Source organism: Schistocerca serialis, chromosome 1, assembly GCF_023864345.2.
Source record: "Schistocerca serialis cubense isolate TAMUIC-IGC-003099 chromosome 1, iqSchSeri2.2, whole genome shotgun sequence".
Taxonomy (NCBI): domain Eukaryota; kingdom Metazoa; phylum Arthropoda; class Insecta; order Orthoptera; family Acrididae; genus Schistocerca; species Schistocerca serialis.
The window spans coordinates 1027563039-1027587421 of record NC_064638.1 but is presented as its reverse complement, the minus strand read 5'-3'; the positions used below and the strand labels follow the sequence as shown (position 1 = coordinate 1027587421).

The 24383-nt window shown below is 43.0% G+C and overlaps 1 protein-coding gene across 1 annotated transcript in view; it reads right to left on the bottom strand.

Annotated features, from left to right (window-relative positions):
* LOC126455064 (lutropin-choriogonadotropic hormone receptor-like) overlaps window positions 1–24383 on the bottom strand; it is an 805745-nt gene that overhangs the window by 289645 nt on the left and 491717 nt on the right. Inside the window, exon 8 of the mRNA XM_050091146.1 lies at window positions 10673–10747. Coding sequence (XP_049947103.1) covers window positions 10673–10747 — 75 coding nt within the window. The remainder of the gene's footprint in view (window positions 1–10672; window positions 10748–24383) is intronic.

The following is a 24383-nucleotide window of genomic DNA, read 5'->3' as shown; positions in this document are numbered from 1 at the left end:
AGGCGTTCGCCCGCTCCTGCATTGAGGCTGTACTGGTGCTGATGCTTCGCTGCCACCATTCCATGGTGATTCTCTGCAGCCCACAGGTGAGTATTGTGAAGGCTGACGATATCACCGAATATAAAGGTAGTTTCATCCGTGAATAGGATGGATAACAGTAAAGCGAGTAAACCATGCCGTTGTGATACGTCCATAGGTAATAAGGCCTGCACACGTTGTAAGTAATACCGATAATGGCAGCTGCCTTGGAGAATTGTCTGGCTTAGCCCATGCAGGTGGTTCACTTCCCTGATGCTTATATCGAGACGATATCCTACAGTGTTAAACACCTGTTCCTCCAAGGAGTATCTGCATACCGGGCACAGCTCCCTTTCATGAATTACCATTCCCCTAAACGGGCCTGTCGCACACAAACGACGAAACAACGTTGCAGTTGGTTGTGAGGATGCTGTCTGTGGGGATTGTTTTCCCGGTACTATCACGCTGCTGCCCGCCCACTGCACTTGCCTGTCCACAAGAAAGGACCATTTCGGTCTGTTCGTGGTTGATATACTGGGTCTTGTCAGCAAAGAGCAGTGAAGCGAATGCCCTCTAGTATGGTAATGTAGCTGCCTTCTTGAGTAAGGAGTTTAAACACTAGAGCAGACAGAAATTCCCAATTGCCTAGTGTGTTCTCATGCGTGCTTTCAACGATTAAAACCAACATTGTCAAAGATATTTTATCTTCACCTTAAAATGGGTATACCTCTGTTGAATCACACATCTTACCATATGTCCAAGTGACCTTTTCTTGCTCTTTTTCCTTTCCTGCACTTAGTCCTCATTTACCAAAATCACCAAGAATCTTCGTAGGTCTCCAGATCCAGTGTATTAATAAAGTAATTTTTGGAATTAGTCTGAGCTATTCTGTACAAATTAATACAAAATGTAAAACAAACAAGACTCTTAGATCGAAGTGCTTCGGTTCTCGCGACGACGAAACTGCTGGTTCCTGAAGTTGGTATCCCGTATATACAGGGTGTAAATTTTGACAAACCAGAATAACTCGAAAAAGAAGCTTCACACGAAAAAATATGTAGAATCCAAAGTTGATTATTTTCGAGGGGGACATCTGCTGGTGCTAAAATTAGCCCGCCACCCTAGCCCCCTGGGGGTGGGGCTGGGAGGAAACTTTAAAATTTCAAATGGGAACCCCTATTTTTATTGCAGAATCAGATTCAGACGTAAAAAACTACTACCTACATTTTGTTTTAAACATTAGTTTTGATACTTGGTAGTTGGGTTTAAAAAAATTATTTACTTCGTAAATTTTGATTCGCTAAACCTAAAACTCTCCCTCTCTCCCCATAGGGTGGGGTTTAAGAGAGGGGAATTAGAGTTTTACAAATGTTGACAAACAAAACCTATCCGAATCTGCGGAAAAAATTAATAAGTGGGTCAACATTTGTAAAACTCTAATTCTTCTCTCTCAAACCCCACCCTATGGGGAGAGAGGGAGAGTTTCAGTTTTTGCGGATCAAAATTTACGAAGTAAATAAATATTTTTTATTTATCCGTAACCGTTTGCCATGCAAAAACGATAACACGGATTTTCTTGAATTACAACGCCAACTACCAAGAATTAAAACAAATGTTTAAGAAGAAATGTACGTAGTTTTTTATGTAGAATCTGCTTCTGCAATTAAAATAGGGGTTCCTATTTGGAATTTTAAAGTTGTCTCCCGCCCCACCCGCAGGGGGCTGGGGTGGCGGGCTAATTTTAGCACCAGCAGATGTCCCCCTCGAAAATAATCAACTTTGGATTCTACTCATTTTTTCGTGTGAAGCGTATTTTCGAGTTATTCTGGTTTGCCAACTTAAAATTTACACCCTGTATTGTATCTCAGCTCGAGAGCAGTGTGACAACAATCCTCAGTGTTCTGTGACCTCGCTGGACTATCTCAAGAGACCAGTGGCTGGGCGGGTATCTATTGCTTGCAATAATGATAACAGATAGACAAGAAGAGACCTGCAGTCTTTTACCTGACGTTGCGTTCTCCTGTAGAAAGCATTCGGTTCCGTACCGGAGTTTACTGAAGCCGCAAGTTCTTTTAAGTTACTCAAAGGTCTTGTGCAGTTGCGTTTGGTGAATACGCGCTCCCATTACACAGCAACAATCATTCGCTAATTCAGTTCTCGATAACACCTGTTGAACAGCATGAGTAAGTGACACCTCACTATTGGGTAGACAGCTATTGTCCCACCCTTGAACCTTTGCTCACCACATATCACAACGAGGAAAATACTGAGAAAGTTCGCCTGGACAGATGAATTGCGGATGGTAGCATACAAATTCTTAGGAGTTATACGAGTGGATGCATTCTAGGCCACCGCTTGGATAGGCGTGTTTAGTGACGAATGATATCAAGAGATGGAATGAATCGTCTATAGCTGGCGCTACTGCCCTTGCATTGTGCATCCCTTTCTTTACCTACAGCACACTGCAAGCAGTCTGCATTTTCATCAAGACAATACACCCTCCACAAACCTGAGTGTATTAATGTGGTCTCCCAGGCTATTTGATCGGTGACGTCCACTCCTGTAGGATATCATTTCTTTTCTATTTGTTATGTTGGGAAATAGTAACACAATTTCAGAACTGTCCGTCAGGCCCGTAGTTTGTGCATTTTGTTCTCGTTTACGCTGGATGAATTATATCTAACCTTTAAGGCAAGACTCTGTGTGTCCGAATGGGCCATTTAAGATTTACGTATTAACTACGCAGGACATTTTGTTTTATTTTTTGAGGAAATGTTTTGATGCATTTCTGATCACCCTGGTGGCTAAACGTGTGTGATACGGTTGTAGCCATTCGAATATGCATATTTTCGCCTTCACTTCTGGTTGCCAGAGTAGTTTGACCCAAAAGTTACATTCACAAAAACATTCTAAAACGTTTCTTTAGAAATGAAGCACTTTATATCTGCTTTGTTAGTTTTAAATAATTGCGAAATACATTTTCTTTATTCGCCTATGAGAAATCCGTAATTCAGCCCATTTTTTATTTTTCCCCCTATGTAACTTGAAACATTTTATCATAGAAATAAAATATAATGCCTTCATAGCTTCTAAAACAGAAGACTGTAATGGTTTTTTCATTCCCTGAAAGTTTGACTTTTTTACATTCATCAGTGCATATTGGCTATGTTTTCTACGTGGAAAATAGTTTAATGGACGATGAACTTACGTGTTTTAAGGGGTGCTCTCAACATTTCTAGACACTGTAGAGTTCATAACAGTACACATTCACTTCGTTGTCTGTTACTTCACCATACTCTTTGCTGCAGCTGTCTTTTGAAGTAATTGCATCGAATCCTTGCGCTATTCGACACTGCTGGCTATAAAGCCGCCGACATTTCGATGAGCACGTATGCAGGAGATCTTCCGACAGCCAGACATTTTGTGTAAGATCACTTTAAGTGGTTTCATTGCAATTTTACACGGGTACTCGAGATTTAATTTATGTCACCCGTTCTTCATCGTCTTGATTTGACTGTACAGACGTTTCTTGTGATTGTGCGATTAAGTTCGATCGTAGATCAACATTACTTCTCCATGATACGGTAAACGATTTAAAAGAAGAAGTGCAAATGGGATTCCTTCTAGAAAAGAAGTAGTACGTTGGTTTTCTAAGACGATGAACGCAGAAAGGAAAGTATAGAATTAGTGGCTGAAAAAGAAATGTATAGAATCTTCAATCTAAGTTAGTGGCTAAAACTTCGCTTTCATCTTTTGCGAACCAAATTCAAACTCTTTCTCAGGTTTGCCCCGCTGACGCACGTCGAAGACAGAATTTTTTACCTTCCTTGTTATTTGAGATCGTCGTCTCGCGTGTGGGCTAAGTGATGGACTGTCCGCAGTACTTGATTTAAGTGTATGAATATAATAAATAATAGTGTTAAAATTTAATTTTGATTTCATACTGGGTAAAAGACGTTCGTTTACTATCAAACTTAAAGATTCCTTTCCATTTACAAGTGAAATGTTAAGACAGACAATGTATACTTATGCATCACAATAAGGGAAAATATGAAGCCAGTGATAAGCAAATTTATTTTATGTGAGGAACTTGCATGACTTCCGCGAGAAAGTTGAAAGGATATGAGCACGTGATTTGGATAATATGATGCCGAGAATATGTGGTTTGAAGGGAGGGAGAGGAGTGGTAAGTTATGGATCCCGACCACAAGATCAGAGAATGAGTTGGCACGCCTGGGAGACCCGATCTGGAGAAGAAAATGAGGGGCTGTTGTATTGAATTGGGTGTGTAGGTGTCAGTGAATTTCGCAGTCCGATAGTGGTAGCTGTTTCAGATTTACACAGTGTAGTTACATTAAAGTGACCACCACGTATGTTCGACGTCAACGTGCTGTAACCACTCACAGACGGGAGGTGGCACCACTAGCTGTGGAGGGTGCATAAAGCTTGTCTTAGGGGACGCGGAAAACAGCGCAGCCGTTGCCGCAATGCGGGAACGCAGCGCCATATCTGATGTCCCACAGGGCATTATCATTGGCTTTCGGGCCAAGGGTGGATATACACTCCTGGAAATTGAAATAAGAACACCGTGAATTCATTGTCCCAGGAAGGGGAAACTTTATTGACACATTCCTGGGGTCAGATACATCACATGATCACACTGACAGAACCACAGGCACATAGACACAGGCAACAGAGCATGCACAATGTCGGCACTAGTACAGTGTATATCCACCTTTCGCAGCAATGCAGGCTGCTATTCTCCCATGGAGACGATCATAGAGATGCTGGATGTAGTCCTGTGGAACGGCTTGCCATGCCATTTCCACCTGGCGCCTCAGTTGGACCAGCGTTCGTGCTGGACGTGCAGACCGCGTGAGACGACGCTTCATCCAGTCCCAAACATGCTCAATGGGGGACAGATCCGGAGATCTTGCTGGCCAGGGTAGTTGACTTACACCTTCTAGAGCACGTTGGGTGGCACGGGATACATGCGGACGTGCATTGTCCTGTTGGAACAGCAAGTTCCCTTGCCGGTCTAGGAATGGTAGAACGATGGGTTCGATGACGGTTTGGATGTACCGTGCACTATTCAGTGTCCCCTCGACGATCACCAGTGGTGTACGGCCAGTGTAGGAGATCGCTCCCCACACCATGATGCCGGGTGTTGGCCCTGTGTGCCTCGGTCGTATGCAGTCCTGATTGTGGCGCTCACCTGCACGGCGCCAAACACGCATACGACCATCATTGGCACCAAGGCAGAAGCGACTCTCATCGCTGAAGACGACACGTCTCCATTCGTCCCTCCATTCACGCCTGTCGTGACACCACTGGAGGCGGGCTGCACGATGTTGGGGCGTGAGCGGAAGACGGCCTAACGGTGTGCGGGACCGTAGCTCAGCTTCATGGAGACGGTTGCGAATGGTCCTCGCCCATACCCCAGGAGCAACAGTGTCCCTAATTTGCTGGGAAGTGGCGGTGCGGTCCCCTACGGCACTGCGTAGGATCCTACGGTCTTGGCGTGCATCCGTGCGTCGCTGCGGTCCGGTCCCAGGTCGACGGGCACGTGCACCTTCCGCCAACCACTGGCGACAACATCGATGTACTGTGGAGACCTCACGCCCCACGTGTTGAGCAATTCGGCGGTACGTCCACCCGGCCTCCCGCATGCCCACTATACGCCCTCGCTCAAGGTCCGTCAACTGCACATACGGTTCACGTCCACGCTGTCGCGGCATGCTACCAGTGTTAAAGACTGCGATGGAGCTCCGTATGCCACGGCAAACTGGCTGACACTGACGGCGGCGGTGCACAAATGCTGCGCAGCTAGCGCCATTCGACGGCCAACAGCGCGGTTCCTGGAGTGTCCGCTGTGCCGTGCGTGTGATCATTGCTTGTACAGCCCTCTCGCAGTGTCCGCAGCAAGTATGGTGGGTCTGACACACCGGTGTCAATGTGTTCTTTTTTCCATTTCCAGGAGTGTATTTCCGAAACGGCAAAGTATATGGTGCTTGGCAAATTAGCGCTATCCTTAACTGGCGCCAACGCTAATATCGTGCACCACGGGCAATAGATGGAGAGGATGAACGACGACTGTGGAGACGTGTATGGGCGGTAGATGGGCAACTGTTGAATATCTGACCGTTCAGATGAACCAGGGGGCTACCGACAGTGTGTCGTCAATGACCGTTCAGCGACCTTTGCTGTATATGAGCCTCCACAGCAGGCGTCTGGTTCCTACAGCTATGCTGACTGCTGTTCATCGGCGGCAAAGACTGGACTTTGGACCGCAGTATCGCAGCTGGACGTCCACTAACTGGTGACAGGTGGCTCCTTCGGACAGATATCCCATGGCGTGTAACGTGTGCAACCTCTGAAAGCAAACATCCTACACCAATGGTCGGGAGGTCCACACCAAAGAAGTGAGGTTTACAGTCTGGGGAATGTTTTTGTTGCATTCCCTGGATGATATCATCTTTATGGAAGGTACAATGGATCAACACAAGTATCCATCTATCCCTGAGTACCACGTCCACCCATACGTGCAGCTTGATTTTCCTCCACATGATGGCATCTTCCATCAACACAATTCACCGTGTTACACAGCAGTAGACGTGCGTGGTTCGCAGAGTACCAGAATGAGTTTACCTTACTCCTCTGGTCACCAAACTCTCCATATTTAAACCCAACCAAGAATCCGTGGGATCACTTCGATCGGGCTGTTCGCGCCATGGATGCCCGATCGAGAAACCTATCGCAGTTGCCCGCGCAGTGGAGTCGGCACGGCACCACATCCCTGCGGTACCTTCCAGAACGCCACTGACTCTCTTCTGCACGTCTAGCAGTGGTCCGCGCTGCAAAAGGTCGTTATCCAGGCTTTTGACAGGTTTTCACGTTAATGTGACTGGAGAGTGTAATTTGGATAGCTTGGGTGGAATTTGAATGCACGTGTTTGAGAACCTGTATTTATTATTATTATTATGTGCGATTGGACCCATGCGGATCACGCAAAGCTTTTCCGATTCAATTTTTTAATTCTCCAAACTTCTCTCATTCTTTCCCCATGAATTCTCTTTCTTTCCTCTGTCCATTTTGTCCCCTGTCTCTTGCAAACTTCATTCTCGGGTTGTACTTTCCAACTATTGATTTTTTGCCTGTATACATTTCTGTTTATAACTTCTGAAGAATTTATTTGTGCATTTGCTAGATCTGTTTTGGTTTCTTGTATCCAGGGTATGGTTTCCAATTTTTCAATGTATATTAAAATTTTGTGGGAGAGTCTGGGTGTTGGGAGTCTGTGGATATGACCGTAAAATTTTAGTCTTCTTTTCCGGATGTCTGCGGCGAGGTTAGATAATTTTTCTGTAGTTTTCCGAGACTGTAATCTGTATCCATCTTCCGTTCTTCTTGGGCCAAGAATCTTTCTGATAATTTTGCGTTCCTCTTTCAGGATGCCTTCCAGGTCGCCTTTTCTATGGAGTGTGAGTGTCTCGCTGGCATATAGTGCTTCGGGCTTGATTACTGTATTGTAGTGTCGTATTTTTGAGTGAATGGAGAGACACTTTTTATTGTAGATGTTGTGGGTTTTCCAGTATGCTCTTTTCAGTTTTTGCAGTCGAACTTTTTGTCCGGTTTCCTTCCCCCTGTGGGTTCTTGGACCTCGCCTAAGTATTTAAAGAATGGAACTCTCTCAATTTGTCCATATTTTGTAGTCAGTTTTTGAGTTTCAAATTTTGAGCAGATGAATTTGGTTTTTTGGAAGGAAATTTGTAGCCCAACTTTTTCGGCGCATTCTTTGAGAATATCTATCTGTTTAATTGCTGTGGTCTCGTTTTATGCTAGCATGGCCACGTCATCTGCAAATGCCAAGCATGAAATTTTAGTACCATCTTTAGATCTTCCTAGTTGTATAGGCTTCCAGTAATTTTGATTCTTCAGTTCTTTTTCCCATTCTCGGATGACTTTGTCTAAGACAAGGTTGAAGAGGAGTGGAGACAAGCCGTCACCTTGTCTGACGCCGGTTTTGATCAGGAAGGGCTCTGATATTTCACCCAGGAATTTTATCTTAGAAGTTGTGTCTGTGAGCGTTTCTTTGATAAGGTTTAGGGTTTTCGGATCGAGTCCTAGCTCCTCAAGGATAATAAAGAGAGATTGCCTATCGATTGAATCATAAGCCTTTGCGAAATCAACAAAGGAACAAATGATCGGACTGTTTCTGACTGCTTTGTATTTTAGTGTTGTCTTCAAATTGAAAATTTGTTCTGCACAGGATCGGTGAGGGCGAAAGCCAGCTTGGTATTCACCAATACTGTGTTCGAGTTGTTCTTGTGTTCGTTGAAGAAGACAAGCTGAGAGGATTTTATAAGTGACTTGGAGAAGGGAGATTCCTCGATAGTTGTTTATATCTGCCATGTCTCCCTTTTTATGCAGTGGATGAATTAGGGCGCATTTCCAATCTTCTGGTAGTTTTTCTGTCTGCCAAATGTCTGTGATGATTTGAGTGAGTTCTTTGAGGGAATTTGGTCCAAGATTTTTAAGTAGTTCTGCAGTGATATTATCTTCTCCGGATGCCTTGTTGTTTTTCAGTCTATGAATATGTCTTTGGATCTCCTCTAGTGTGGGTGGTGGGGATTCTGGATTTGTGTAGATAGCAGTTCCTTGAGGGAATCTTGAAGAAGGTTCAGGGCAATTGAGGAGTCCGGAAAAGTATCTTGCCAGCTCCTCACAATTTTCCCGATTTGTGAGCGCTAGTTTTCCATCTGGTTTTCTGAAACATAGATTTCGTGAGCCGTATCCATTGATTCTCCCAGCAAAGGTCTTATAGAAGTCTCGTACATTATAGTTACGGAAATTTTCTTCAATAGACTCACACTGTTCCTTGAGGTACTTCCTCTTGACTTGTCTGATTGTTTTTGCCACTTGTCTTCTGGTGTTGTGGAAGTGATCTAGATTTTCTGGGGATTTTTTACTGTTATACTTCAGAAAGGCTTTCTTTCTTTCTTCCAGCGCTTTTTCACATCCAGAGTCCCACCAGGGGTGTTTTGTGTTTTTTTTCAATGGGATCAGTTCTTTTGCCTTCTTTGTAATTTTTGTTCGAAATTTTTCCCAAGAGTCAGCTGGTTCCTTTTCCCACTCCTCCTTCAGATTGGTTTCTTTGATTGTTCGTGTGTCAAATTTCATCATGTGTGTTTTCTTCGGATAGAATTTTTTTGGGGTGAATTTCACTTTAATGCGTGTTAAGTAGTGGTCTGAGTCAATGTTCGCCCCTCTGCGGACTTGGACATCATGGATCTCTTTCTGTACGAAATAGGAGATGGCAATGTGGTCAATCTGATATTCGCCGATCTCTTGTATGGGGGACCTCCAGGTCTTTTGTTTTCTAGGTTTTTTTCTCAAAGATGTAGATATTATTTTTAGATTATTTTGTTGGCATAGTTCAATAAATCTCAGTCCGTTTCTGTTGGTGAATCTGTGTGCTGGATATTTTCCTACAGTTTTTTGGTGTTCTTTCTCTCTGCCAATTTGTGCATTGAAATCTCCCATTAAGATTTTGATATCATCCCGGGGAATGTATTTATATATTTGTTTATTTTATGTGTTTTTTTATTCACTTGCGCAAACTACGAGCTATAAATTTTAGAAAAAATCTAGTTAAACGAGTTCTTAATTTACTGTAGAGCTTGTGATTTAGATACATTTATGTAAATATTTCAATAGCAATTACGAAAATAATTATAATTAACAACATGAATAATAATAACAGAAGATATGGTAATAGCAAACAATAAGGCGTGGCAGTGTAACGGGATTAGTGACGAAGAAATTTACAGCACATAGTGGGTACAAGTAAGCGATCTATACAGGTGAGGAAAAGGGGTAATGACAATCTGACAGAGGATTCATATTGGCAAGTGTAAGCAAATGAAAAGGGAAAGGTGGAGTGCAGTGCTTTCTAATATGTGGAGGACATTACTGATCTTTTGGAGACATGACGTCCACACAAGTTAAAAGTGAGTGGTGTTCCAGAAGTGAAAAAGATGTTGAACGAATACAGTCGTAACACGCGATCAGTTCGTAGCTTCAAGCTATTGTCGGAGAGCTTCATTTTATCAATTTAGTTTAGTATCAGAAAAAATCTTCAGTGTTATCCTTGATTTTGTTAGATCTTTTAGCAAGTTCGTTGCTAATAAATTCGGGTTCCAGAAAAAGAAACGAAGAGACCTGTATACGGTTGGAACGTCACTTCGAGATTATTACACGAAGCGCCAGCTAGGAAAATGTATGGTTGGAACGTCACTTCGTGATTATTACACAAAGCACCAGCTAGGAAAATTCGAAAATGAATAGATCTTGATATTTTAACAGAATTATATCAGAAATGGCCTGAAATGATGTAGGAAAACATGTAAAAGCTAAACAAGGGTGGATGGAGCTGGTGTGGAACCCAAATGCGCCCGACAATAAGCCCATTATCTTAACCACTGACTTACGTCAGATCGATTTAAGTTGACGCAGTGAGGAAAAGAGCTGACAGGAAATCACAAGTGAAGCATGCATAAGGGCTGCTAGAGAACAACGAGCGTTGCTGTGAAGGCCATGCGCTATATTGGAAGCAACGGAAAAAGCGAAATAAAGAGATCTGAGACGTACTCACAAGTCGGCGAGGCTGTGGATGCCGCTGAAGGCGCGCTCGTGCAGGTAGGACAGCTGCCAGTTGCCTTTGAGGCTCCTGCGAACACACGGCGTCCACTCATCACGTCTCAGTAAAGCACCAGCTAACCACTAGAAACACAAACAGGTCGTCACAAGGCACTGGGGTCTTTGGCCACTCTGGTGACTTGTGAATATGCTGTACTTACTACTGAAATATACACTGAGGTGACAAGTCATGGGATAGCGATATGCATGTATACAGATGGCGGTAGCATCGCGTACACAAGGTTTAAAAGGGCAGTGCATTGGCGGAGCTGTCATTTGTACTCAGGTGATTCGTGTCAAAAGGGTTCGGATGCGATTATGGCCGCACGGGAATTAACAGACTTTGAACGTGGAATGGTAGTTGAAGCTAGACGCATGCGACATTACATTTCGGATATCGCTAGGGAATTCAATATTTTGCGACCCACAGGGTCAAAAGTGTGCCGGCAATAGCAAATTGCCGGCATTGCCTCCCACCACGGACAACGCAGTGGCCGACGCACTTCACTTTTAACGACCGAGAGCAGCGGCGTTTGCTTAGAGTTGTCAGTGCTAACAGACAAGCAACACATGCACAATAATTTCAGAAATCGATGTGGAACGCACGACTAACGTATCCACTTGGATAGTTCGGCGAAATTTGGCGTTTATGGGCTATGAAAGCAGCCGACCAACGCTAGTGCTTTTGATAACAGTACGACATCGCTTGTAGGGCGTCTCCTTGGCTTGTGACCATATCGGTTGGACCCAAGACGACTGTAAAACCGTGGCCTGATCAGATGAGTCCCGATTTCAGCTGGCAAGAGCTGATGGTAGGGTTCGAGTGTGGCGCAGATCCCACGAATCATGAACCCTAGTGGCTCCATAAAGGTGTGGACAGTGTTCACCTGGAATGAAATGAATTCTCCGGCCCAAATGTGGTAGCACTCGGCTACTTGGAGGACATATGCAGCCATTCATGGACTTCATGTTTGCAACAACGATGGAGTTTTTATAGATGACAATCCGCCATGTCACCGGGCCACAATTACTGCGATTGATTTGAAGAATATTCTGGACAATTCGAGCGAATGAGTTGGCCACCTAGATCACCTGACATGTATCCCATCGAACATAATCGAGAGTTTAATTGTGCACAAAATCCTGTACGGACAACACTTTCGTAATGAGGACGACTATAGAGGCAGCATGGCTCAACGTTTATGCAGCGAAATCAAATGACTTGTTGAGTCTATGCCACGTCGAGTTACTGCAGCCCACCGAGCAAAAGGAGGTCCGACACGATGTTAGGAGGTATCCCACGACTTTTGTCACCTTGGTGTACACCACTCAATAATATTGTAATGCAGCACACCATGTCACCATCGACTTAAGAGGTCTGACTTGTTATTGCGTAAGTAATACGTTCTATCAAAAAATGAGGAAGCCATTAGTCATGAGGATGAACAAGCTTTGACCTTGTCGAGAGGCTTTGAGGAAAAGTGTTGATTTGCATTTCAGGGAAACATTTCTGTCCCTTAGCCCCCCGCCCCTCTTCCCCTTCCCGCTCAGCTCATTGGTCTCTCTCTCTCTCTCTCTCTCTCTCTCTCTCTCTCTCTCTCTCGGAGACACACATACACACACACAAATGAGCGCTCGTGCGTGGTCCTATTCAGCAACACCGTGAATATGTTGTGCCCAGCGATCTAATGTTAAAATATAAAGAGCATCCCTGGAAACCGAAAGGTCTCAGGATCGAAATCCAAATCGGACAGCCGGCCGCTATGGATGAGCGGTTCTAGGCGCTTTAGTCCGGAACCGCGCTGATGCTACGGTCTCAGGTTCGAATCCTGCCGCGGGCATGGATGTGTGTGATGTCGTTAGGTTTAAGTAGTTCCTAGTCTAGGGGACTGATGACCTCATACATTACATCCCATAGTGCTTAGAGCCATTTGAACCTAACCGGGGAATGAAGACAGAAAGACACGTGGTTCAAATTCCAAGTCAACATGTTGACTCCTTTTCCCCTCTAGGATCGGTGGGGTAGGTGTAGGCACACACGAAAGCGACGAAGTGGCGTACATGGAATTATTATTACATAAATGAATGACGAGCAAGGGAATGGAATGCATTTACGGGATGGAGTAGTTACGATATACGTCTTGTAGGTGCTACGTTGTCTGTTGGGGGGAGGGAGAGCGGGGGGTGGGGGAAAAGATTGGGAACAGTGACATGGACAGTGACAAAGCAGAACCTGAAATGCATAGGTTCAGTAGGTTTCTGACTGTGGTGTGCCATGTATGCAGCACCCCCTTGGTTCCTTAATATTATTGTATGGATTATGACATTCTGATTACCCCATATTTCTCCCATTGTAAGGATCTGCCGTGAATTTTTACCTTAAATGATTATATGTTTGTTTTTTAAGGTCTGAGACTTTTTGCGCAAAAATGATGGCACTTCGATCTTTAGCTGAACTCCTACTGTTACCCATTGCAGAAATAATTTGCACTCCAAGCTGCTACTCTGCTGAGACCTTTATACCTAGAAATAGTTTAGCTCCTGTATACTCCAACCTTTTTTTCGTTTTTTTTTAAAGGCCACCATTTTGCTGCCTGCGTAATATATAATATTTACTATACGTTTTTGTTGCGATTGGTGACAAACACCTATTTATATGACAATTTCTCTGTCACACATATCTATATATTTTTCTATGGTGTGGTGAAATACCAATGTATGCGCAGCCCAATATCGCAGAGCATGACTTGCGCCTATCTGTAGCAAATTTAATGAGGTAAATCTGTCCAAATAAAAGACTGTTCTATACTTACCGTGCTTGAACTGCGGTTCTATCTAGTCTCACCAGGCTCAATATATAATACGAGGGTGAGTCAAATGAAAACCTTAAATATTTTTTAAGATATTATTTATTGTGCAGAAGTGGTACAAAGCTGTATCACTTTTCAACATAATCTCCCCCATGCTCAATGCAATTCCTCCAGTGCTTACAAAGTGCATAAAATCCTTTAGAAAAAAATTCTTTTGGTAGTCCGTGCAACCACTCATGCACCGCGTGGCGTACCTCTTCATCAGAACTAATCTGTTAACATGCTGCAATGTCATTCAGTGTCACTCGGCGGTTTTCCTTGACTATGGCTTCAACTGCTGCAATGTTCTGTGGAGTCACAACTCGTTGTGTCTGACCTGGACGGGGAGCATCTTCCACTGAAGTCACACCATTTGCGAACTTCCTACTCCATTCGTAGACTTTCTGCTGTGAGAAACGTGCATCACCATACTGAACCTTCATTTGTCGATGAATTTCAATAGGTTTCACACCTTCATTACGCAAAAACCGAATAACAGAACGCTGTTCTTCCCTGGTGCAAGTTGCAAGTGGGGCGGCCATTTTTATACTGATACTGCGACGGTATGTGTGCATCTGCACTATGCTGCCACCTACAGGCCATTCTGCGCGCTGTTTGTAATATGCTCACCAACTTACAGCATAACGGCGCGAAATTTCGATTTATTATTACAAATTTAAAGTTTTCATTTGACCCACCCTCGTATTTGCAGTCTACACTATTATACCCAGCTGTCTGTGAACAATTGTACTTCAGGGCTTTAATAATCTACATTTTCTGGTTTGATGGTATCTACTGAACCTATGCATTGCAAGTTCTCCTTTGTCAGTGTCCAGGGCACATATTCCAAAAAGGGAGACCCAGGGACGCGGTTCGATTGGAGAAAGCTACACGGTGGTGGACTGTCGATTAATGGTACAACCTGTGACTTTTCATGTTTCAGATACCGTAACTGGGATCACCGCTATAAATTAGACACAGCCTTCATTGTAGTGGCCAGGTAGACTATAACGGAACAGCGCTACTTTTCATGCAATAAGAGTGTTCTCGAAATCCGAATTGATTTATTAACTTTTACGCAATGCTGATTGAACAGCAAGAGACGTGAACAAATCATTGTAAAAGTGTAGCAGCATTAGAAACTGCACATTTAATTTTATTCTATGAGAATATAAAACAAACCAACTAGTGTTGTCTGAGCTCCCCCTTAGGATGTTATAATTTATTATAACGCAAAAACAACTTCTATCAAAAAATGAGGAAGCCGTTAGTTCTCAGGACGGCCAAGCCTCGATCTTGTCGAGACGTTTTGTGAATATATTTTCTACTGCGGAAAACGCGCAGCAGGCAGACACAGTGCTCAACCTCGAGATAGGGCTGACATGGATGCCTTATCCTTTTCCGTTTTCGTGAACGCCTTTTATATATAACGGGTTATACCGCAGTCAGACTCAGCTGTGTGAGAAGCCTGGGGGCAGTGCTAGAGTGAGGTTATGTTTCGGTGTCCTCTACAAGAAATTAAATATTTGTGCTAACATTCGCGCAAATTATGTAGAGTCGAGAGCAGTACCGCTTCTGCACTAATAGGTAGTCTCATGCAAATTGTAGCCGAGGATGCAGAACTTTTCCACCCTAAAATATCGTATTGCAAAAATTTCGTCATTTTACTTCAAGAATGTTCCTCAAAGTTAGACATTATCGAGTGTGATCTATCAATTAAATAAGAGACGTGAAGAATTTGCCGCGTCATTGTCAAGTTTATGCCCAGGTTCGAAAATAACGCAGATCCGGGCTGGTCCTAAGTGCCTTATCAGGAGTGCCGTTAACGCTGAAGCTCTACGTTTTATTTGTGATAATACAAATACATAAACACAGAACTGCTGGTTTAACCAGTAGAACTGCAACCAAAAAAAAAAAAATATTCTCGTTTCTCTTACATTTTTCATAACAGAATAACGAAATTACACCCATTATTGGCTTCTGATTTTTTTAACACTTTTACTGCGTTGCAAAGTTTACTGTAAAATTCCCTGTTATGTTGAGAAACATAGTCAACAAGTATTTCTGTTCTGTAACTGATAAATATAGGTGGTCTTTGGGATGAAGAACGGCGTGATATACATCTTCCACTGTCTTTCCACTTTTGAATGCACTGACATTTTTCCATTCTTCTGTTTCATAGTAAGAGTTTTTGATAGCTATATGAGATGGGCAAGTATGAGATACTTTGATCATACTGTACATGGAGATCTTACACGTCTGCATTGGCAACAATGTTTCAGCAGCATCTTTAAAATCTGAGAAGTCAGTTGTACGCACAGGAATGAGTTCATAGCTTTAGTTGACTGAACTCCTGATGGTAGCACTGCTTGAGACAAAGACCATGCAGCTTCTAGTGATGAATGTTTTAAACATTTTCTCCATTACAACGAAATGAATACCCCATAGCTACATACAGGCGTTGATATAAGTCAACGGGGACAGTCGAAAATGTGTGCCCCGACCGGTACTCAAACCCGGGATCTCCTGCTTACATGGCAGACGCTCTATCCATTTCTTTTCTTTTTTTTTATAATTGTGTTTGGTCGTTTCGGACGTCACATGACATCATTTAAAGATCGTTTTTGAGCCTTTCACTCAGTTTTTTATTACACAGGCCACATAGCTCTCTGACTGAACACACTGAGCCACCGTGCCGGCATCCATCTGAACCACCGACAACACAGAGGATAGTGCGACTGCAGGGGCTTATCTATGGCACGCCTCCCGTGAGACCCACATTCCCAACTTATTGTTCCGCGCTATATTCATAGTGCCCCTGCCCATTATACTCATTACTTGCGGCTTTTTGCCGATTCCTAAGAGTTCGGGCACTGTTTGCGCATCCGCACAGAAGAAGTTAGTCAAGTGGCCGGTGAGCCTTAACTATAAATGAAGATGGTATCCGTTCTTTCGGACATGTCCGAAAGAACAGATATCATCTTCATATATATACACTACTGGCCATTAAAATTGCTACACCAAGAAGAAATGCAGATGATAAACGGGTATTCATTGGACAAATATATTATACTAAAATTGACATGTGATTACATTTTCACGCAATTTCGGTGCATAGATACTGAGAAATCAGTACCCAGAACAACCACCTCTGGCCGTAATAACGGCCTTGATACGCCTGGGCATTGAGTCAGATAGATCTTGGATGGCGTGTACAGGTACAGCTGCCCATGCAACTTCAACGCGATACCACAGTTCATCAAGAGTAGTGACTGGCGAATTGTGACGAGCCAGTTGCTCGGCCATCATTGACCAGACGTTTTCAATTGGTAAGAGATCTGAAGAATGTGCTGGCCAGAGCAGCAGTCGAACATTTTCTGTATCCAGAAAGGCCCGTACAGGACCTGCAACATGCGGTCGTGCATTATCTTGCTGAAATGTAGGGTTATGCAGGGATCGAATGAAGGGTAGGCAGGCTCTCCTGACTGTGATGCAACGTCAAGGGTAACCGCAGCCACGGTCTCCGAGCTGATAGTCCATGCTGCTCTAAACGTCGTCGAACTGTTCGTGCAGATGGTTGTTGTCTTGCAAACGTCCCCATCTGTTGACTCAGGGATCGAAACGTGGCTGCACGATCCGTTACAGTAATAAGGACAAGGTGCCTGTCATCTCGACTGCAAGTGGTACGAGGCCGTTGGGATCCAGCACGGCGTTCCGTATTACCCTCCTGAACCCACCGATTCCATATTCTGCTAACAGTCATTGGATCTCGACCAACGCGAGCAGCAATGTCGCGATACGATAAACCACAATCGCGATAGCCTGCAATCCGACCTTTATCAAAGTCGGAAACGTGATGGTACGCATTTCTCCTTCTTACACGAGGCATCACAGCAACGTTTCACCAGCCAACGCCGGTGAACTGCTGTTTGTTTATGAGAAATCGGTTGGAAACTTTCCTCATGTCAGCACGTTGTAGGTGTCGCCACCGGCGCCAATCTTGTGTGAATGCTCTGAAAACCTAACCATTTGCATATCAGAGCATCTTCTTCCTGTCGGTTAAATTTCGCGTCTGCAGCACGTCATCTTCGTGGTGTAGCAATTTTAATGGCCAGTAGTGTATTTTCTCCATTACCTGACACTTGGAACTAATATAGGAACATGCAGCAGAGTATCGAGAACACAAGAGCACTGTGCTTGCTGTGTCGCCCGAACGAGACACATCCTGGGCAAAAGCGCCACAGGCTCAAAGATGCGAGCTGGTGCCAGTACCATAGAGACTCGGCACTAGCGCGAGTTCCAGCAGCGCCACGGACGGCGCTGAGGATGAAGATACCGACTTCACCTCGGCCAATTGCCTGCCGAGTACAATCAATCCGCCAATGACCAGACAACAAGGGAGAAGCCTAGTCGGAAGACAGAATAGCAGCTTTCGCGCATCTGGTTATAGATAATCGTTCAGGGCTGACTTAGATAGGGAACGTCGTAAAGTGAACTCTTATAAGTGAACACACAGTGATAAATTGCATTTGCTATGTTGTTGTTGTTGTGGTCTTCAGTCCTGAGACTGGTTTGTTGCAGCTCTTCATCCTACTCTATCCTGTGCAAGCTTCTCCATCTCCCAGTAACTACTGGAAACTATATCTTTCTGAATCTGCTTACTGTATTCATCTCTTGCTCTTCCTCTACGATTTTTACCCTCCACGCTGCCCTCCAATACTAAATTGGTGATCCCTTGATGCCTCAGAACATGTCCTACCAACCGATCCCTTCTTCTAGTCAAGTTGTGTCACAAGCTTCTCTTCTCCCCAGTCCTACTCAATACCTCCTCATTAGTTATGTGATCTACCCATCTAATCTTCAGCATTCTTCTGTAGCACCACATTTCAAAAGCTTTAATTATCTTCTTGTCTAAACTATTTATCGTCCATGTTTCACTTCCATACATGGCTACACTCCATACAAATACTTTCAGAAACGACTTCATGACACTTAAATCTATACTCGATGTTAACAAATTTTTCTTCTTCAGAAACGCTTTCCTTGCCATTGCCAGTCTACATTTTATATCCTCTCTACTTCGACCATCATCAGTTATTTTGCTCCCCAAATAGCAAAACTGATTTATTACTTAAGTGTCTCATTTCCTAATCTAATTCCTTCAGCACCACCCGACTTAATTCGACTACATTCCATTATCCTCGTTTTGCTTTTGTTGATGTTTTCAAGACACTATCCATTCCGTTCAACTGCTCTTCCATGTCCTTTGCTGCCTCTGACAGAATTACAATGTCATCGGCGAACCTCAAAGTTTTTATTTCTTCTCCATGGATTTTAATTCCTACTCCGAATTTTTCTTTTGTTTCCTTCACTGCTTGCTCAATATACAGATTGAATAACGTCGTGGATAGGCTACAAGACTGTCTCACTCCCTTCCCAACCACTGCTTCCCTTTCGTGTCACTCGACTCTTAAAACTGCCATCTGGTTTTTGTACAAATTGTAAATAGCGTTTCGCTCCCTGTATTTTACCCCTGCCACCTGCAGAATTTGAAAGAGAGTATTCCAGTACACATTGTCAAAAGCTTTCTCTAAGTCTACAAATGCTAGAAACGTAGGTTTGCCTTTCCTTAATCTCTCTTCTAAGATAAGTCGTAGGGTCAGTATTGCCTCACGTGTTTCAATATTTCTACGGAATCTAAACTGATCTTCCCCGAGGTCGGCTTCTACTAGTTTTTCCATTCGTCTGTAACGAATTCGCACATTTGCTATGTACTGTGAAATTTACCTACGATTGAGAGCCTTTTTTGTGTTATATTACAAGCAATGTTACAGACTTAATCATTCGACAAGTCACAAAAGTAGGTAAATCTTTTTAACTCATTTGTGTGACTTTCTTACTAATTTATTGGAGTGTTGTAGAACCTTCGTTCTCCTATCCTGTTGCCTGATCCTGCGGGATAGCTGTGTAATAGTGGGAGCGAGAAATTGTGTTAGCGGTGTACTGCACCAGAAGCCGTTTCACGAACTCACAAACTCTGCCCACCGTAACAACAGTGGCAATTCGGCCTCCAGACAAGTAGCGACGAGGTCCTTACAAAACTGGCAACGAGAGTTTACAAAACACTGAAAACGCGTGTTTGAAAAGAATCGTACTTAGAGCGTCTTCCATTTCCACTCTTCATATGACGACATTTAACATGCGTAAGTTAGAAAACATTATTGTATAAATTTTTGGCCTATGACTATAAGGAATAGTAATTTTACGTACAGCCTGACTTGATCATAAGTACATTAATCATATCTCACGACTGGTAGAGATCTAACAACCTATAACACATAGTCTTTCAATAAAGCTGTTTCTATTGTTCACGCACCAGTAATGTAGTTTTGTAAACTTTTTTTAACGCGAACAGGTGCACCTGGAGGAGGATTTGGTAGCACCGAAATCGACAGTGCAGCAAAGAAATGGAAGACCGATGTTGAAGCCAGGGATACGTTATTTATAATTTCAACAGTTTTCCGAGGCGTTCCTTTTTTACTACACCTGTTGGCAGCAGACGAGCAGTAGTTACGGCGGCGCGTCAGCTGCAGTGTATGCGGCCAGAGGCGGCTGTTATTCTCTTAGTGGCTCTCTCGCGTGCAGCGCCGGCCCCCTGCAGTCAGCGGAAGACTCGAAAGAGATTGAAATCGATAGGGAGAGAGAGAGAGGTTACTGGAACGATGAGTGCCCCCGAGAGGGAACTCAAGCGCCGAGTGGTCGGCGAGGGCCAGCCACACGGCGCGATGCTTTACATGCGTTTATACTTTCGTAAGTAAACAGCACGTCTCTTCAAAACAGAGAGCTGAGAGCTGGGAAAGCTGTATTTCCCGTCAGCCTGCGAGGACAGTACTGTATTGCGAGGAAATACTTTCGAAATAATGATGTGATGGTGAAAATTCGAGTCCTCCGATTTATGCAAACAACTGCTCAAATATGTTTCAGGACTATCTAGTGGTACTTTTATTCCGTTCTGTAACATGTTTTAACAATAATTATTGTAACAAAATTATGCCTAAAATAGTTCCGTTTATGTTTTCAGATTATTTTCTTATTTTCTAGAATTTTGGGTTCTGTAGTTAATAATCAGCCTTGTACCGCTTTTAGGCCTAATTTCCGTATAATAATGATAACTTAATCCAGGCTTCAAGACTTTGTAACGAAAAGTCTAAGAATCCGCCCTTGCATTGGGTACTGGACGCCTCACAGGTGGCGGACAGTGAATGTTCCACCAGATGTGGTGGACAGCTGCGAATGCAAAATAAGCAATCCCGGACCACGGCAAAATAAAACTAAATCCACTTTGCGTCTGTCTTGTAGCAAGCAGCAAAGTGATCAGTGTCTGTACACTAGTGGTGACGATCTGGCAATTTTAACTATGGATATTACCACAGCTCAAAAACAAATTGAAATTCTTAAAGAAGTTGCAGAAAAAGTAGGACTACAAACATCATACGAAAAAACGGATTATATGACATGCAACAAAACGAGCACCAAAGCTCTTGTACACAAAATATGGAAAAATAAAAAGGGTTTCTCAATTTAAATACTTGTGGGAAACCATATAAGAAAACGGCCTGGAAAAAACTGCAAACGAAGATCGCTGTCAGAAAACGCCAACTGCATTCAGATTAATACAAAATATTTATAATAAAAAATCACTTTCTAAATTCACTGAATGTAGGCATTACAGCGCTGTAATCAAATCTGAATATTTTTATGGAGCAGAAACTTTAATTTTAAATAGAAAGACTGATATTGAAGAAATTCAAAAGAAAGGAAGAAAGAAAGATTATTAGGAAAGTATTCGGCCTCAAAATTATTGATGGAGAAACTTATAAGCTGAGATGTAATAAGGAAATAGAAGAATACACAGAAATACATGGTGACATGAGAAAACGAAGACTTAAATTTTATGGGGTATTAAAAGACTAGAACCCACTAGGTTGACAAAACAAAAGTAGAATTCTACGAAAACAGAAGTAAGGGAAAAACTGAGCCAATTAAATGGATTGCTGCAATTGAGGAGGACCTCAAAGTAGCCGGTATATCTCAGGTAGACGTTACAGATAGAAAAACACTGAGGCAAAGGATATTTGCTTCGAAAGTTGGTCAGAGGGAAATTAGAAAACAGACTTTAACACCATGGTCTGATGAAAGAAAGAGACTTCTTTCTGAAAGGATGAAACAAGTTTGGGCACAAAGATAGGGCAACCATCAAAAGCGACATTGATGGATTGTATCTCACGTGGTCCTATTGGACCCATACGTGAATGATAATAATGATTACTTGCAACACGTTTGTATTTTACAGAATCAAAATATTAACTGAAGGTGGCATGAAGGTGCTTAAACATGTTAGGGCATTAAAAAAATTACTGATTCCTTTTACCGATCCCCTGACACATGTTACATTTGCTAAGCAGTTCAAAGAAAACTTGAGTGTCATTCCAACAAGGTACTCCATTCATACGATTATAATTGGTGATGACTTCAATCTCCCTCCATACGTTGGTGAAAATACATGTTTAAAGTCGGTGGTAGGCATAGAACGGCGTCAGAAATTGTACTGAATGGCTTCTCAGAAAACTGTTTTGAACAACAAGTTCGGTAGCCCTTTCGTCGTGTAAATGGTGGCGAAAACATACCTAACCTCTTAGCAACAAATAATCCTGGCCAGATGAGGAGCAAACATGGCACATACAGGGATTAGCGACCTCAAGGTTGTTGTAGCTAGACCCATTATCGTAAGATCCAAACCCAGCAAAAATGAGCGCAAAATACATCTGTGAGTGTGTGGTTTGATTATATTTTTTCTTATTCTAGAATTGAGAACAAGTGTGTGAGGTGAAATGACAAGTTTAATGTCGCAATATTTCTCACCAAATTACAGCTTTTCACACAGTTTTCAACTCGCCAGCATAAAAACAGTGCAATGGATAATGCATCCTGGCAACATCAAAAAGTGGAATAAGTTTATACACAACAATGTTAAATATTAACTACTGAAAGCACATTAATCCTAAACACAATATTATGAAAGTTTACTTGGAAGTTTCATTACATTAATCCTAAGCCCAGTAACATGAAAGTTTAATTGGGAGTTTCTTTACAAAATTGCTCCTACACATACGTTATGATGTTGGTCAATATTACGAAAATCGTCCGATTACGGTTCAAAGTTCGGTACTATTTAGGATGACAATCAAGTCTACGGTGGATGGTTAGTCAAGTGACAAATTTCAGCACAAGATTACCCAAGGCCACTCGAGTTTACAGTGGGTGCAAGCTGGTAAACCAACAAAGTTCCGCTTCTGCACGCGGTATTTACCTTAATCTGCGACGTGCTGCTGTCTGAAAGGCCGCTCTCTCCCACTGAAATTCCTAAAAAACTACTCTGGCCTTTGCTGAACTTTCCAGCAGAAACTTTCACTATGTTTCTCGTAATGCGAGAAAACATGTACTCAGCCCTAGTCTTATTATGTGGCGATATACACGCGCATGGTTGGAGCAGCGTGCATATTATAGTGCCCTCTCAGTTCTCGCAAGAACAATTAACTAATATGGCTGGTTTGTTTCTCCACAGTTGGAGCTAAACGTTGCTACAGCTAAATTTTAGCTGGAGTGCAGCCGCTGTGAACGCAGTGTCCACACAAATTTCTTCTCTACGTCGTACAGAGCGTTAAGCACTCTGTTCTGCACTTGACGCCAGTTCAGAGAAGCAGTCTTAAAATTTCTCTCTTGTCCTACTCATGGCATAACTGCCTCCCTCCACTTAGGTTCCGTTTCTACGTCACGGCTTTTTCCGACCAATAGGAATGTTCCTCTTATTTTCTAGAAAAACACTCTACCAATCACAAAGTCCCTTCTGTCAAACTGCATCGAAACTTCAGTATTTTTCTCCTTCCTAGTGCGTTTCCGCCAATCGGACTTTTTGTGCCCATTCTAGACGCCTAAAGTACATTGACCTTTCCATGTGTTGCAATCGCTGGACGAAAATGCGCCACTCTTTTGTTCATATCCAATTGGAATTCCTAAACGCAGTTTTCTAAAGCTTCTTCTCTGCCCTTGTGCAGATGCCCCACTACAGGCGGTCCTCCGGCTTGAATCACCTGTCCCGGGGTCGCTGTCCTCCTTCCTGCCACCCCTTTAAGTGGTTTCCGGTGTAACTCCCACAGCGTGGTTTCGCTATGCCTTTGTGGAGCTGGCTTTTCAAAACTAAAAGTGACTCAACTCGCATAGCCCTGTTCTACCTTCCGCTCAAAGACATGCATTGTATAGGAATGGTATGTTAATTACTGTTGATTGACTGTCATCGCTTTTTGCATTGCATATTGATAGGCAAATGTTCTCATAACTACCGATTTACGTTAGGTGCCATCTTCAGCTTCTCATTGCGATTTGTAAAGGTCTCATGTAAGGTGCGAATCTGACCATTTATTCTCCCACCTTACACATCTATTTAAAAAAGTAGATAAAAATGCGCTTGACACCTTCCTAAGAGACAGTCTCTACTCCTTCCAATCTGAATATCTAAGGTTAGACAAGATGTGGTTTAAATTCAAAGAAACAGTATAAACGGCAGATGAGAGGTTTATACCCAATAAATTAAAAACACATAGTCGTACGCACAGAAGGTCAGAACACCACTGCAAAAGCAACGAAAAAACATGCCATATTTCAAGAAAGCAAAACTTCGAGATTGGAAATCTTTCACGGAACCTCGAAATTTGACGCAAACCTCAATGCGAGACGCTTTCAATAGTTTCCACAACGAAA